The sequence below is a fragment of the Poecilia reticulata genome, linkage group LG12, assembly GCF_000633615.1.
Source record: "Poecilia reticulata strain Guanapo linkage group LG12, Guppy_female_1.0+MT, whole genome shotgun sequence".
NCBI lineage: Eukaryota > Metazoa > Chordata > Actinopteri > Cyprinodontiformes > Poeciliidae > Poecilia > Poecilia reticulata.
This window is the reverse complement of record NC_024342.1, coordinates 1,721,746-1,737,047: the sequence shown is the minus strand read 5'-3', so window position 1 is coordinate 1,737,047 and position 15,302 is coordinate 1,721,746. Positions and strand designations below refer to the sequence as shown.

General features: G+C 38.1%; 2 protein-coding genes across 2 annotated transcripts; one reads left to right on the top strand and one right to left on the bottom strand.

The window, feature by feature from the left end:
• Positions 1-1,141: 1,141 nt before the first annotated feature.
• On the top strand, positions 1,142-9,432 carry reep5 (receptor accessory protein 5). The gene is made up of 5 exons (XM_008423162.2): positions 1,142-1,336; positions 1,545-1,638; positions 7,985-8,123; positions 8,222-8,390; positions 9,171-9,432. Exons 1-5 carry the CDS (start codon positions 1,219-1,221, stop codon positions 9,218-9,220), a joined length of 570 nt encoding a protein of 189 aa, XP_008421384.1. The 5' UTR covers positions 1,142-1,218; the 3' UTR covers positions 9,221-9,432.
• Positions 9,433-12,623: 3,191 nt separating this feature from the next.
• lage3 (L antigen family member 3) lies at positions 12,624-15,302 on the bottom strand. The gene is made up of 3 exons (XM_008423161.2): positions 15,211-15,302; positions 13,392-13,520; positions 12,624-13,307 (listed from the first exon to the last, which is right to left on the bottom strand). Exons 1-3 carry the CDS (start codon positions 15,249-15,251, stop codon positions 13,193-13,195), a joined length of 285 nt encoding a protein of 94 aa, XP_008421383.1. The 5' UTR covers positions 15,252-15,302; the 3' UTR covers positions 12,624-13,192.

Below are 15,302 nucleotides of genomic sequence, written 5' to 3'. Positions count from 1 at the left end.
AAACGCAGGTATTATATATATATAAATAAACTGCGCCCCCCAGTGACTATAAAGAGTTCTACAAGAGAGATGAAAGGTAATGGAAATAGTGGGGAATAATAATACAAAAAAAAGAATAATAATTTGCTCTTTTTGAAAAATTGTTACTTTGCTAAGAAGAACTTGATGTCCCGAGTTGCCACTTACTTCAGTGAGTTCACATTCATCTGAGTTGAACAACCTCACAACGGAAATGTGATCAAACACATTGATTTTAAGGCAGCATCATTGTTGACAAGTTTATTTGAGATTCCAGCACACATCTTTCCTGGAACAGAGTTCAACAAACCAACATCCTGCAAATGAGGAAGAAAAGGTGCAGAACTGATACAGTAGTCTGGACTTTTTCTGTGGAAAATTTGGGGAGTCTTACATTTTTTACTTTAAAAAAAGAATCAGTAAACCCTGTAGCGGCTAAAATCCTGTGTTTTAGGCGGTTGCTGCTGTTCCTGGTAGGCATTGGTTTTACATGCTCTCAATCAAGATTCGTTATGCCGATCTTCAATTTGACTTATAATCACAAAGATTGTAAAGTAATTTATTTTCTGTACAATGTCCATTGTCTTGCCATTTCCATTTAGAGCCACATAAATCAACCCCAAATCCAAACCAAGCACAATAGAAAACTGTTTGCCCTTTCCCATTAGCAACACTTGACCTTAAATAACCCCATGCCCCTTCAGACATATCAGAGCACAAAATGAAATACGCCCACTTGTGGCGAGGAAAAGATAAATGGCTCCTAAAAAACACAAGAGGTGCTTCAATGAAAACTGAGACTAAATAACGACTGAAACCCTAAAGTGTTTTGGTAAAAAAAAATTGGTTGGTTGGTTGGATGGATGGTTGGATGGATGGATGGATGGATGGATGGATGGATGGATGGATGGATTTGGATACGAATGCAGCCGACTGAATTGTTCTGTATTAGAATAGTTTTGGTTGAATCAAACGTATTAGGTTACTATTTGACGTGTTTGTCTTCTTTAGTTCATTAAAAATGTATTTATTGTAAGTGAAAACTTTTAATTTGAAGGGCCAGGCCGGAGGCCGGTGTGTGATGAAACGCACAGGCCCGTCCCCGTCGCTGCGGCTCGGGTTGTGTTGGGTTACAGGGGTGTGGCGCCATCAGCCATCATTTCCTAATTCATCCGCATCGCTGAAGGAGTAAGCGCAGCCATGGCGCAGGGTCTCAAGGAGAGATTTGAGAAGTTCCTTCATGAGAAGAACCTCATGACAGATGCCCTGGCGAAAGTCGAAGCCAGAACTGGAGTGAGCCGGACGTATATCGCTGCCGGTGAGTAATTTTAGGAGATGCAAGCGTGGAGGAAAAAAACAAAACGGAAACGGGACGTCATCGTGGTTTTGTTACATATTTCATGTCTTCTCGTGTGTTTAGTACGATACAGTCGTTACAATCGCGATACTTCTGTCCAATAGTGTTAATTTTGTGAAAAAGAGTGTCCGTGGTGTGATGTCTTCTTTCTCCTCTTCCTCCCCTACAGGATTCATAGCCGTGGTCGCAATTTACCTCGTCATTGGTTACGGAGCCTCCCTGCTGTGTAACCTCATCGGCTTTCTTTATCCAGCCTACATATCGTAAGGGTTTGATTTTCTAACTACCGTTCTGGCCACCAGCCCCTCCCAGGATAAACACACCCTATAAACCGTGAATAAATAGTGCCACCATACGTCATCATATTTCCAGCGCGTTTCTAGACTTCTGGCTCCTCTCTGAGCCCGTTATTTTGACCGTGACTCCACAAAAACAAAACAACGTATGTACGACGGATTATTCTGGCCATAGTGGATGGAAAATGACGGAGCAAATTTCCGCCAAAAAATCTCGGAAATTATCTACAAAACCGTAGATGGATATCTAGAGCATTTCTGATATTAATCTTGTCTTTGTTGTTGTTTTTCAAGCATATATTTGACTTTTCAAGCTCAGAAACGCCCTTTTTTCTAGAAAATGTCAGAGATTATTCTCAAAAGTATTGAGTTTATTATTGGAAATTGACTCTTTTTTTCCTGCTTAAAATCAGGTCGATTTATTGGCCAGATTTTATCACAAATATCCCACTATATGGGGTGTATCACACTTTGTGTCTATTAGGCTGTTATAAGAGGAGCAGAGATGGAGTGAAATTTGTGCAAAAAGTTATAGTTCTTAACATCTCCAATGCTACACGTGACAAAATGTTCAAACTCCAATGTATGTATGTAAGTTTTCTAAAAACCGCCTTACTTTTCAAGAAAGTATGGGATGTGCAATCTCATGTTGCAAAGTATCCTAAACATGAAAAGTAGTGATGTAAAAACTTTGAATTTTTCACAATATTGAATTTTTTTCTATACTACTATAAACAGAAAATATACAAGCACAAAAGTCAAATTTCTACAGAAAAGAGCTGTGAGACGTTTCACACATACATGTGAAACATACAATATATGATATTTTAATATCCTAAATGTTGATGGTTTTTCTATAGATTTTTTTCCTGTATTATCAGCAATGAAAACAGGATATGGGTCGCTCGTTCCGCAGAAACCTTTGTTTTATCTAGCTGAGTTTACTAAACACATTCAACAAAGTCGGCCTTTTGTGTAAAAGTCACCGAATATTTGTAGTCCCGTATTATATGAAGCTAAATTAAAGGGGCAGTATTATGTAAAATTGACTTTTTTTTAGATGTACATCATGTTATGATATTATTCCCTCATCAAAACCATACCTGCTCTGTTGCCTTAATTCTTCCATGCATGTTAGAGAAATCCTTTAATCTCTATGGCAACTGCATCAGTCTCCAACCTTGAGCAGAAGAATCAGGTTTGTGCCATTTTTGTGTTGCGGTCAAAGCTTGCACATCATTCTTTTTAGCGTCGCTGATGGTCCTCGGGTCACACTTTGGAGACCCCTGTTTTAAAATATTATAAACACCAGGGTTTCCCCCAGAAAACTTGCTAAGCCCGGTGGTCAGGGCGCCGAGGTGGTCCACCGGCGGTCCACCGTTTTTTTGTATTAAAAGATGTCAAGTAGACAATAAAAGTAAAAATATCACTGGGTAAGTATATGTTATGGGAAAACATTGTCAGTGAACTGCTATATAAACCCACAACTAGTCGTATAAACAACTAATCAAAAAATACAATTAAAATAAATATCAATTATGTCCACTTCTGTTAAATCCAAATTAAGTCAGCGGCTCCATCAGGCCCCCCAGAGCTTCAGGKSCCCCATAAATGYTAATATTTTAACATAGACCACAGATATATAAATGTAGCATTTGTTTATTGAGATTATCATTGCTGCTAAATTTGACATAATGGTTTCAGCATATATAAATTAAAATACTTTCAATTATTTAACATTTATATGTAAGATCTTAAGGAGCTGGCAAGTTTACTTTGTAGAAGTTCAAAGAACAATATTCATAGTCGGTGTGCTACGGTGGCGCAGGGGTTAAGCACAACCCACATATGGAGTCCTCAACATAGCTGTCGCAGGTTCGATTCCCAGCCTTGGCAACCTTTGCTACATGTCTTCCCTCTTCTTTCATTACCCACCTTCCTGTCAAATAAAGGCCACTATAGCCAAAAAATATTTAAAAAAAAATATTCATAGTCAGATTGTTTTGTTACAACAGCTACAATCTGATGCTGAGTTTAATCTTTGAGTTTCAGCTCCGTTTGTTCAGAAATACAAATTAGTAAGCTGCAGTTATAATTTATTGCTTTTTAGGTTTGCCAGTTAAACTACTCCCCCTGTCCTAGATTTCACTAAATCTAACACAGCAGCTGTTAGAGGTGCTGATGTTTTTAGCAACAGAAGGGGCCCCTAGGTCATGTTCAACCAGAGCTAACGCGGTGGGTTTAAACTCTTACCTTAATCAATAACTCTTCATAACTAATCATAATTCCTCACAGGGGGTTGATGGGTTGATGTAAATATCCATAGCGGTCAGCCTGTGTCCAGTTCGGGTGAAAGGAAAAGTGGGATCCGTTCTGAGGTAAACTTTAGACATCCAGCCGCTGCAGCGCGTGAGGCAACGCGCAGAGGCCCAGCGGTGTGATTGGTCCGGCTTTAAATGCATAAACTATAAACATATCTTTTAGGAATAAATCTGCTCTGATAGTGAAATGCTCGGAGCAACAGAAACACTTGCAATCCAGATTTTTTTAAAAAGCAATTTTTTTATTTTATTTTATTTTCCTTTAAAAAAACATATAAAAAACAAAACAAGAAATGCTTAGCCTGGCGATGGCGCTAGTAAAGCATGGCAGACCGCCAGGCCTATAATACACTGGGGGAAACCCTGAACAAAGTATCCTTTATTTTGAAATAATGTAAGAACAACAACGACAAATCTGAAGAAAAGCATTGTGGCCAAGTCTAGTCTTGAAAACACAAAAGGACCAAAAAATCTAAACAAGTTTCCTTTGGTAGATATTGCAAAAATTAGCTTAAGTGTTTTGTTTTAAAAGGCTGTGTAGCTTTTGTGTCTTTTTTGATTTGTTGGACTGAAGGAATAAACAAGATTGTAAAGGTCAAATCTATTTGTATAGAACATTTCAGAGAGCTGTGCATCATAACAAAATCATACAGACATTAATTATGAAACGAGCAACTACATTTTGTCAAATCCCATCATCAAAGTCATCAAGCAAATGCACATAAAATATATTTATCAGTGTTTCACTTACTACTAATAAAAGGCAACTCTAAGCAGGTGGGTTTTCAGCCCTGATTTACATGAACAGTGTTTCAGCTGAGAGGCCTGGAAGGTTGATGCAACAACAGCAGATCTTTTAGCCGGTCAGTGATTTATAAACTAACAGTATTTTAAAGTCTATTCTCCGAGTGAAGGACTGTAGAACTGGGTGATGTAGAACTGCTGATGTTCTCCGTCTCCCTGGTTTTAGTCAGAACTCCAGCAGCAGCGTTCTGGATCAGCCTCAGGTGGAGGATTGATTTGTTAGTCAGACCTGTAGAGACACTGTTGCAAAAATCAATATAAGTAAAGATAAACACCTAGATTATTATTTGATCATTATAATTATAGCTATAATTATAATTGTTTAATATTATTATTATTTTATTAATAAATTAATGAGTTTCTCTAGATCTTGTGGACACATTAGTCCTTTAATCCTAGAAATGTTCTTTGGGTGATAGGAGGCCGACTTTGTAACTGTCTTTATGCAACTCTGAAGGTTAAGGTCACTGACCTCTGTACTACATTGACCTCAACTCTGTTATGAACAGAACGACTATCAAAAGGCTGCAGTTGAAGTGTAACTGACTGAGAGGTGTTATTATTATTAATATTAAAAGTTGTTCCCAATTTTTATCTGAGGTTTTTAGTTTAATAATTGCTTCATCTAGTCCAAAAGATTCTAATAAATTCTTAGACGCATTTATTTATGCTCATAAAATCTAGTAAATGTAGTCTCAGTTCTGTGATGTGGAAATACTACAGATTTATCTTCAGCTTGTTAAGCCAAACACATTTCCAGTGACCTTTACCTGAAATATCAGGTGAATATGGATGTGTCAGGACTTGTTTCGGAGACATTCAGGTTCAATGTAGCAATGTCTTTTTTTGAGGAAGGACACAGGCCCTACCGGTCATACGAGTTCCTCAGTCCATGCTATGCTAGAACCAAATCACGCTTGGCAACCTCATCCTATTTTAGTCACTTCAGTTCACTTCAGTTTTTATTCATATCCCAAGAGGAAATTGGTTTGCATCAAGCATTAGAAATACAAAAGATAGAAAAAAAAAATCCACAAAAGACACCAATTTCATCCTGTTAGTACCTCACAACTACACATATTAGGAGCGTTAACTCATGCCCTTGTGCGTAAAAATACTTTGAGCTCTAAAGATAACATGAATATAACATAAGTATTTCAGAAACCTAATACGTTTTCTGGGTATTGCAGTCTAAACCAGGGAGATTAAGCTCAGTAATGGCTGCAGGAATGAAAGAACCCCGAGCGAGCCGGGTTCTGATCTTAGGCGTCTTAATGCGGTGGCCAGATGGAACAAGGTCAAACTCACTGCAGAGTTCAGGACGTTTGACAGTCAGTTTGGTCTAGGTCTGACATGCTTGGAGTTTATATGTTGGGAGTTGGACTTGCTTCACTCCAACTACGTTGCTTGCCACATTAGCAAACGTCATTAACCTCTTTTAGCTTTACAAGATAAGGAAAGGAAACCAAACCACACAATTCCCTGGGAAGATAAAAAGGCCTTACTGATGCTGACAGCAGCTCAGTGTCTGGTAGACAGATCCTCTCACCAACCGTCACGTTGTTTCATCACTGGGGATTGATGCACAAGCAGACGATCTTCTCCTGTAGTTTATGCAAACATTCACTTTCTGTTATGCAAATGTATAAACTCGCCCTCCTAAGCTGACAGACCAGGCAAGAAGAGCATTCATTCAGGATGGTGACATATTAAAGTAGCCATGGAGGAACTGCAGAGATCCACAGCCATCAGTTAATCTGGTTGTTATGGAAGAGTGTCGAGATTAAATCCATAAGTATTGCTCTTTGAGGTTTACAACGAGCCATGCAGGAGATACTTCAAGCAGGCGGACGGAGTCCAATGTGTGGCCCAGTTAAAGTGCGGACCTGAATCCAAAGGACACTTTAAGATGAAATGTTAAAAATGATCATCACAGATGTTCTTTATACAATATTATGCAGGTTGAGAAATTTTGCAAAGAGGAACTGGGGTAAAAAAAAATCCTGAATGTCCAAAACTGATAAAGAGATGTTCTGAAAGACGTGTAGCCGTAATTCCCACAAGAATTTTCCCCATGAAGAGTTGACTCAACTGATGTTTTGTATAAATTTGGGCCACATTTTCCAAATTTTTATTTATTAAAAGAAACATACAAATCACTTTCTGATTGCTTTTATGTACAATTATGCACCATTTGCTCTTGGTCTGTCATTTAAAATCCTAAGAAAATATATTAAAGTTTGTGGTTGCACACTGAAAAAGTGTATAAAAGTTCAGTAGATCTGAATTCTTTTTTTCAAGTCACTGCACCTATTGCATTTATATTTATATTTGTATAAAAATGCACATGTAGCAATTGCAGACACTGTGCTAAACAAACCTTGTTCAGGTTTCTTGTAAGTGATGCAGAACATGACGCTCCTGTGTAAAAAAGTAGTAAGAAAACAGAGTCATATGTTTTGATATGTAATGGAGGTTAACTGACCACAAATATCACTATAGTGGAGAGAAACTACTAAAAGAATGTGGTCACAAGTTGTTGATCAGGCTTCCCTCTGTAGCTAATGAACATTTCAAATGGAGCTCTAACAAATATAATACCAGGAATACTTTATTATTCAACATAATGATGCACGTAGGCATTTTGATAAATGACTGTCAGTTAGTAGAATATACACCAAAGGCTCTTTCAGATCATAGTTCTGCAGTAAACATAAAACCATGAACCTCTCTTCACATGATACGAGATCCAGACCATTGAGCCTGTGTTCTTTCAGAGGGCGATGTCGAGATTACGGAAGCAGAAAGGCGTGGCTTTACCAGAGCAGGGGTGGGAAATGTTAGGTACTCATTTCACCAAGGGTTTTTAAAGATTTTTGTCAAAAACATTTCATATAATTTATTCTGTTATACCTTGTTTCCTTGTTTCTTCAAAAATGTTGTGGATGAAAAGAAACAAAGTAATAATCAAAATGCACTTTAAAAACATGTGGCTGTCCTCTTTGGACACAGCTGGTGTTTATGTTTGCGTAGTTGAAACTTTTAATAATGCAGGTTTTCAAATCCACTCAGTGCTTGAAATTGTAATTTTATGCAAGTCTGTTTACTGATCTAAAATCCAAAATAAACAAGGAGAATCAAACAGAACATTTTGATCTCAGGAATTGCTTGTTGACATCTCTTGGCAGAATCAAGGCGATTGAAAGTGCGACGAAAGAGGATGACACGAAGTGGCTGACCTACTGGGTGGTCTACGGACTCTTCAGTGTGGCAGAGTTCTTTGCTGATATCTTCCTCTCCTGGTTCCCTTTCTACTATATTGGAAAGGTCATTGAATGCCTCCCGTTTTTTTGTCTTTTTAGTTACCATCAATACGTCCTGTCTACTTTTTGATAAGGCAGCCTTATCTCTGTCTCTGTTCGCAGTGTGCCTTCCTGGTGTGGTGCATGGCTCCCACTCCTTCTAACGGCTCAATCCTGATCTACCAACGGGTCATTCGACCGCTCTTCCTCAAGAATGAGGCCAAGATTGACGACGCAGTGAAAAACATCACGGACAAGGCATCAGAGGCAGCTGACAAATTCAGAGAAGAGGGTAAGTATGGAATACTATTGGTGCTTATTACACCATAGACAACTCGATTGGCTTTTTACTCATTTCTTCTGTTTTTTTACCATTCCTAATACATTTTTTGCATAAAATTTTCTTAATTACAGTATAAAAACACCATTTTCTCTATCATATAATCAAACACTTAGATCTTATGCCATAACTGACTGACCATAGTAACATCTAATAAACAGTTTTATGTATCTGGATGCTAATGTCACTGGGTGTTTGTTTGCTTAATGGTCATGAGAACCAGCAGTACTTTAACTTCATTTTCTAAGATATTTATACAGTTCTCTGCAAGTGTCTTAATACCATTGAACTTTGTGACATTACAACAACACACTGAAATGTATTTGACTGGGACTCTATAGCTGCGTTTCCATTACAAATGTATGAAAATCTTTGTCAATCTGCTAATGTGAAAAAAAATTGCAATTGGAGTGTTTCAATTAAATAAGAAATAACATTAAAATCCCACGTGAATAAGCTTGTTCACATAAGTCATTAAAAAACAACAGATGTAAACAGTTGCATGAAATGTATTCATAATTGAGCCATGCTAGCATTTTTACAGATTATCTGTCTCATTCTGTCACAGCATGGTGACGGTTTGACACATATGTAAAAAAACAATAGTTTTTTTATAAACCCTACTTCAAGTTGTTGCTCTATTATTGTATTGAGCTAAAAATCATTATCAATATGAACTCCATTGATAAGAACTGTGTTGCTTAAATAATTATATTTCCAATTCCTCCACAGCTAAGAAAGCCACAGCAAACATCATCTTTGAGGAGAAGAAAAACTTCTAAGACTGATGCCTTCTCACACCGCCGGCTCCGGACCTGACCGTGGTACAGAAGCTAAATGTTTTTAGGTCATCACAACTTTTAGCTCGAGCTTCATGCTGGATGTCTCATTTAAATCAGTCTTGCATTTATTAAAGTTGTTTCACATATCTGTTGGCCTGTGTATGTATTCATCGGCGTGTGCTTCATGACCCAAATAAAAGAGATAAATTGAAGTTGTTTTCTCATTCTTCAACCGTTTGGCTGATTTGTTGCGTAAAGCAGCAACAGATTAACACTAATCAGGCAGGTGTGTCTCCAGTTGTTACTGGATTCAGGTACATACTGGACAAACCAGCAGTCTGTCACAGAGCAACACACACCTAATGAGCAATTTTAGAATGGTCATGCTTTTGATTATGGGAGGAAGGAAAAATACCCAGAGACAACACATGTATGTACTAGGAGAACACACACCCTGCAGGCTGCAGGAGAACGTCTGCTTGATGCATTATAGGATTATAAAGTGCATACTATAGCAAGAAAGGTAAACGCAGGCTGACGTTGCTGAAAAGTGCATTAAATAATGTTGCCAAATTAAATGCAACTAAAATTCTGGCATGATTTAGGTAGATGTAGTTTTGTTGTCGGCAACAAAACATTTACTCTGCTCACAAAAATGAGGAAGCTTACTGATGAGTCATGCAGTGTTTAGCAATAGTAAATGGAAGCAGCTGAATGTTTTACTTTCCAACCTATAACCACCACGTATCTACACCACAGGACTGGAGCTGTCGAAGCGCTGAGGTTGAGGTGCTTTAAAGAGACAGTGTCATGCAGAATCACATCACAAACGCACCTGGAGTGTTGCCTTTATTCTTTAATGCAAGTTTGAAAAAAAAAAATCATTTAATCTCCATGGCAACCATTCAACTGTACAAAACACTTAAGCGGATGTAGCTCCTCCTCAGAGCTGCAGTTTACAAGTTTCCAAGCCTCCTCCTCAGAGCAGACCTCACACACTCAGCTCCTTCAGACTAGCCAAGCAGCAATTAGCACCTGTTAGAACTGTGCATCAGCTGAGCTCATATTTTACCAGAGCATTGCTGCTAAAGATGTTGTTAAAGGGTTAATAGAGGAGCGTTGTGGTGATAACTTCCTGAAGGCGGAGTTTCAGAAAGAGCAGGAGTTTTTAAAGAGACAGAGGCCCAGCATTTTTATAAAAACTGAAGTTAACATGGTTACTTGATTGTGCTATAAAACGGCTGTATGTGCATGGAAAACACATAATGCTGCCCTTTTAACGTGATAAAATGTTGCTCATATTTTATTGCAAAGTAGTGACAGTCTAACTCCTCTACACTACAGACTGTGATGAAATGAGACTTAATGTTTGTACCTAAGCCTCGTTCCAATATTGTTTTCTATGTGGGTTCAGGTGAATGTACGATAAACAGTATTAATGTAAAAAGTATTCACCCTCCTTAGTTGTTTTATCCTTCTGTTGCTTTTATAAATGATCAACAAGATAGGGCTTTTTTGATAACAAACCAAAGTTCAGAAAAAACCTTAATGTTAAAATGAAAATTGATTTCTACAAAATAATAACAAATAATAATGAAACACAGAATAAGTGATTGCGTAAATAACACCCCCTTGTGACTGACCTCGTTCAACAGAAGTCTGACCAGTTGGTACTGGTTGAAGTTGGACTGTTGCTTTTACCAACATGGGATCCATGTGTTTTACTTCAGGGTAGCATGTTGATATTGTTAGCGGTTAAGAATGTAGTCATTCTAGTATAAACTTGATTTGGTCTCCTAAAGGAAGAAACCTCCTCATCACTACTTCGATCCGGGTTTTGTGCCATCTCTCTGAGCTAATAGACTCTCACTGCTGTGAAAAAACCATGTGATCGCTCTCCCTCATAGGGGAGCAGCTTTTGTTTTTCCCCCTGAGGGAAGTGATCCTGTCTCATGACCCAGAATGATGGGATAAGAAAAGCTTGCAGCATTAAACCACCATATCAAAGGCTGAGTGGTGGAGCAGCATGCAGGCATGGAGCTGGATAAAACCTCTGTTTACTGTTAGTTTCTGTTTGGAAGGTTTATTTCAACTGCATGTTTCTCAGAAGAAAATGACAAAATGTAAGGAATAAATCAAATAATTCAAAACACCAAACCTCAAAGCCTTCCTAACTCATAGCAAAACAGCAATAGCAATCTCCAGCTAAAAGGTAATTTTCAATTTAACAGTAGTAATATAATAATATATTATTATTATTATTTACAATTAAAGCCAACACAAAAATAGTATAAATAAAAAACAGACAATTATAAACAGCAATGTTGCACAAAATTTTGATTACATGAGCCAAGCTCTTTAACTTATGAAGGATTTGGGAGTCAAAATAAAATCTTTTTAAGAAACTGAAAAAAAAAACTATTTTTTTAACCTGTATTTTAGTTTTGAGAAACTAAATAATAAGTCTCGTCTATTCCCCAACAACAGACAAGATTTATTATTTTTTTATTAAACAAATACAGTAGTCCTACTTTTTAATTATTATTGGAAGTGGATGTTGCAAATCAAAAGTTGAAAAGGGGTTTTGCACATTTGCAAACTGTTACAGAGCCCTGGGGAACACCAGAGGCGACGGGAACGTTGAGATCTGAACGACCTGAATGAGATAAAACTGGAACCAGGTTAGGTGGTGCTAATGGAGATCAATAGAGGAGAATGGAGTGAGAAATATGTCGAAGGCTGCACTTAGATCGAGGAAGGTGAGAATAGAATAAACCGGAATCCGCTGCCAGGAGGTCATCTGTGATTTTTAGTATAAGTTATTATGACGAGGACGGAAACGGGACGGAAACCTTTCATACGGACTATTGTAGCCGCAACTTTTTGTGCCCAGCGCCATCTGCTGGCCTTCCACCTTACCACAAGCACAAAAGATACTTTTCACCATCTATTTTTCTGAATCAAGTTTTTGCTTTTTACAGTCAAATTTGAAGAATTCTACAAAGAATAAAAAGAATCCGACAGACTGATAAAAATGGATGTTGAATCAGCTTTTTAATTGACTTCAAGCCACTTTGATCAAACATTATTGCTTTATATTTATCTGTAATGTTACCATGACTCAGCGCAGAATTTCCAATTTATGATGCAAAGAAGAAAAAGTCCAGTATTAAAACTCACATCTGAGACAAATCCCAGGTTTTACTGGACCAGCAGATCTGGGTGTGCGATTTCCCAGCTCACTAATCTGAGGTCTGCTAACCTTCCTTCACTATTCCTAGAATAAGTGATCCGTTTTAGCTTTCAATGACTAAATGATAGGTTGGTTCAGACGTAACTTTTGAACATTAAATTGGTTCTAAAATGGGTACAGATGGTGAAATAAGAAATGAAACCCTGATAGAACTTTTTCCATCTTTAATATAATTGCTGCATGCTTTTCATGCGATGCTTTGTTCCTCTGTGTTTAACCAGGAGTTATTGAGAGATGTAACTGAGTCAGAGACAAAGTATTAGTTTAATATTAGAGTCATTACACCTCTATTGCAGTTTTATCTGTAGTGAAGTCATTTTTTATCAGTGTACTCTTTTGGACGATGCACTAACTCCCCTCAGAGAGCTGCCATTACAACAACATCCTAAGAGTCACTTTTAGATTTTATTTACAATCCACAAAATACAAAATGTTTTTTTTTTTTTTTACAAAGTTGACAACATACAACAACACAGGAAGTCTGACCTTTACAAGAATATAATTCAAGTGAAAAACAAATATTCTCCTCAGGTTCCTGCAGTGCTTTCTTGTTAAAAAACACTTGAAAATAAATACTCCCCAAAAGACTGGTGAACGGTCGATATTTAAAAACCAGAAGTCAGATCATACAGTTTGTTGTCCTCATATCTAAAAGGTCCAACAGCGCCATCTTGTGTTTGTGTTCCATCTATTCGTTCCAGAGCCCTGTGTGCGGTGCATCAAAGGTCGACAGGTGGGCCAAAGAGTTCCATGGTCTCCACAACGAGCGACAGGTGGTCCAGGAAGGAATTGACGGACACTCTGAGGACCCGAGCTTCGTCTGCGCTCCACCTCCTGAAACACAGCCACAGACGGTCAGAGAGGCGGCGGCAGAATGACCGGCAGCAGAACGCAGACACAAACGCTCCGATCGCTCACACAGACAGCGTGCTGCCAGACACGCTCAGTCGCTTGCTGATGCCGCCTCTCCTTGGCTCCCGGTCTGGGGACAGGGACCTCAGGGCCACGGTGGCCTCACCAGATGATGGGAAGGGGACGTCCAAGAAGCTGCAGGGCGGTCAAGGAAGACTGGCCAAGTACTGTATGTCTGCATTGGTACTTGATAAAAGTTTAGAGCAAGTACTACAGCATTTCTTTTGCACCCAGTCCTTACTTCTTCCTTCCACTCAACTTTCCATGAACACGCTCGGATACCACACTCTGTAACCAACCACCTTCTTTAGCAAATACCGAACTTTATAAAGTTCATGCCGTTCTACAAAGTATTTTAAGTTAATACCTGCCATTGACACATTTTCTCACACACATTAATATATTTGGCAATCAAAGAAATGACTAGAGAGAGTTTCTAACTTTTGATGTGATTATTTAGTTGTTTTGGGGCATTTCTGAATAAAGAGCACAATGTTTTGATAGAAATGATTCTGATCATTTTTATATTGAAATTGATGAACAGACACTTTTACAGTGTTTTATTAAAGAATATATTTACATAATTCCATAATTTAATGTACATTTAACGTTTCAAGACAAATAATTTTCCTGTATTTATTTTATACATTATTGAGAAATGACTTGATTTATAAATCAATCATTGTCAAACATTAAACTACATATTTTTCTTTTTTCTAGAGAATAAATATTTATTACAGTACATCAACTGTGCTATTGACAGCAAAAAGTGAAAATAATTCTAACAAATGATTTTTCTTTCATTACATAAACTACATTAATACACCAATACTTCAGATTGAGATATTTAAAAATACACAAAAAGTGAAAGAATAAAACATGTATTTATTATACTGGGAACACTGGTCACAGGCTTCAGTCTGCTGGTCACACTGGGAGAACTCAACGACCTCCGAGACGTCCTGATTCACAGGCTAAAGCCAAGAATAAAAGAGAAATTATCCAAAAGTGAAATAGAAAATACATACGATATGTTTCGTATACGTTTCTTTCACATTCAGAAAAGACATTTTCAGCATGTTGGGCTCTGACTCGTAGCATCTTTATAGCTAAATACSGACATGGAGAAGCTGAGCTGGAAACAGACTGAAGAACAGCAGCAGCTCCAGCTCTGATCCTGACTGATCTTTACTCACCAAATCCTCTGGTTTTTAATTAATGAACTTCTTCTCTAACAGCGGTTTCTCATCAGCTCTCTCTCATTAGAAAACGGTATAAAAACGTTAGCTGCTAAGCTAACAATCAGCGGTTACTTCGGGCCAATTTAGCTACATAGGAAATATTTTCCGGTTGTTTATAAGCGAGTTTCTAGCTGCAAAGCAATTCTGATCTTTCATCCTTACCCGAGGAAGGAAGTGAGAATGAATCCAGTTTGTTTCGTAAAACGGTTGAAACACACAGCACAGGACTCAAGGAGCTCCGATCGCCCGGCTGCCACATAGAAGATGGCGGACGCTTTTACGTACGACTCAGCGCTCCATGAGGCGTCTACGTATTCATGTCTATGGTCCACTCTATCATTGGGACATTTCGAAAAAATAAATAACTTCGACAGTCCTAACTGACCGAAACCAGATATAGTTTAATGTCAGGCAGTGAGAAAAAGCTCTTCCACCCCTAAAAATGTCCAAAGAACCACCAACACCAGAACAGAACTCTAATAGGAACCGAACCGAGCTACAAGCAAGCAGACCGGAAATCTAAATCCAGACATTTCAGTTGAAGAGCACCTCCACTGTAGTCCACGTGTGAAATAAAAGGATACAACTCCAGCTTGCCTGTTTCTTGGTTTGTTTCTGTCGCCATTGCTGTTGTGTTGAAGGGACTGAACTAGAAGAAGAAGAAGAAGATGAAGAA

Bases quoted from the DNA above. Each gene is read 5' to 3' on its own strand.
- lage3 (XM_008423161.2), bottom strand. From the start codon at position 15,251: ATGGCGACAGAAACAAACCAAGAAACAGGCAAGCTGGAGTT. The intron at 13,521-15,210 runs GTATCCTTTTAT...ACCGCCCTGCAG, and splicing joins GAAACAGGCAAGCTGGAGTT to CTTCTTGGACGTCCCCTTCC. The intron at 13,308-13,391 runs GTGAGCGATCGG...GCTGTGTTTCAG, and splicing joins TCTGGCAGCACGCTGTCTGT to GAGGTGGAGCGCAGACGAAG.
- reep5 (XM_008423162.2), top strand. From the start codon at position 1,219: ATGGCGCAGGGTCTCAAGGAGAGATTTGAGAAGTTCCTTCATGAGAAG. The intron at 1,337-1,544 runs GTGAGTAATTTT...CCTCCCCTACAG, and splicing joins CCGGACGTATATCGCTGCCG to GATTCATAGCCGTGGTCGCA. The intron at 8,124-8,221 runs GTCATTGAATGC...CTCTGTTCGCAG, and splicing joins CTTTCTACTATATTGGAAAG to TGTGCCTTCCTGGTGTGGTG.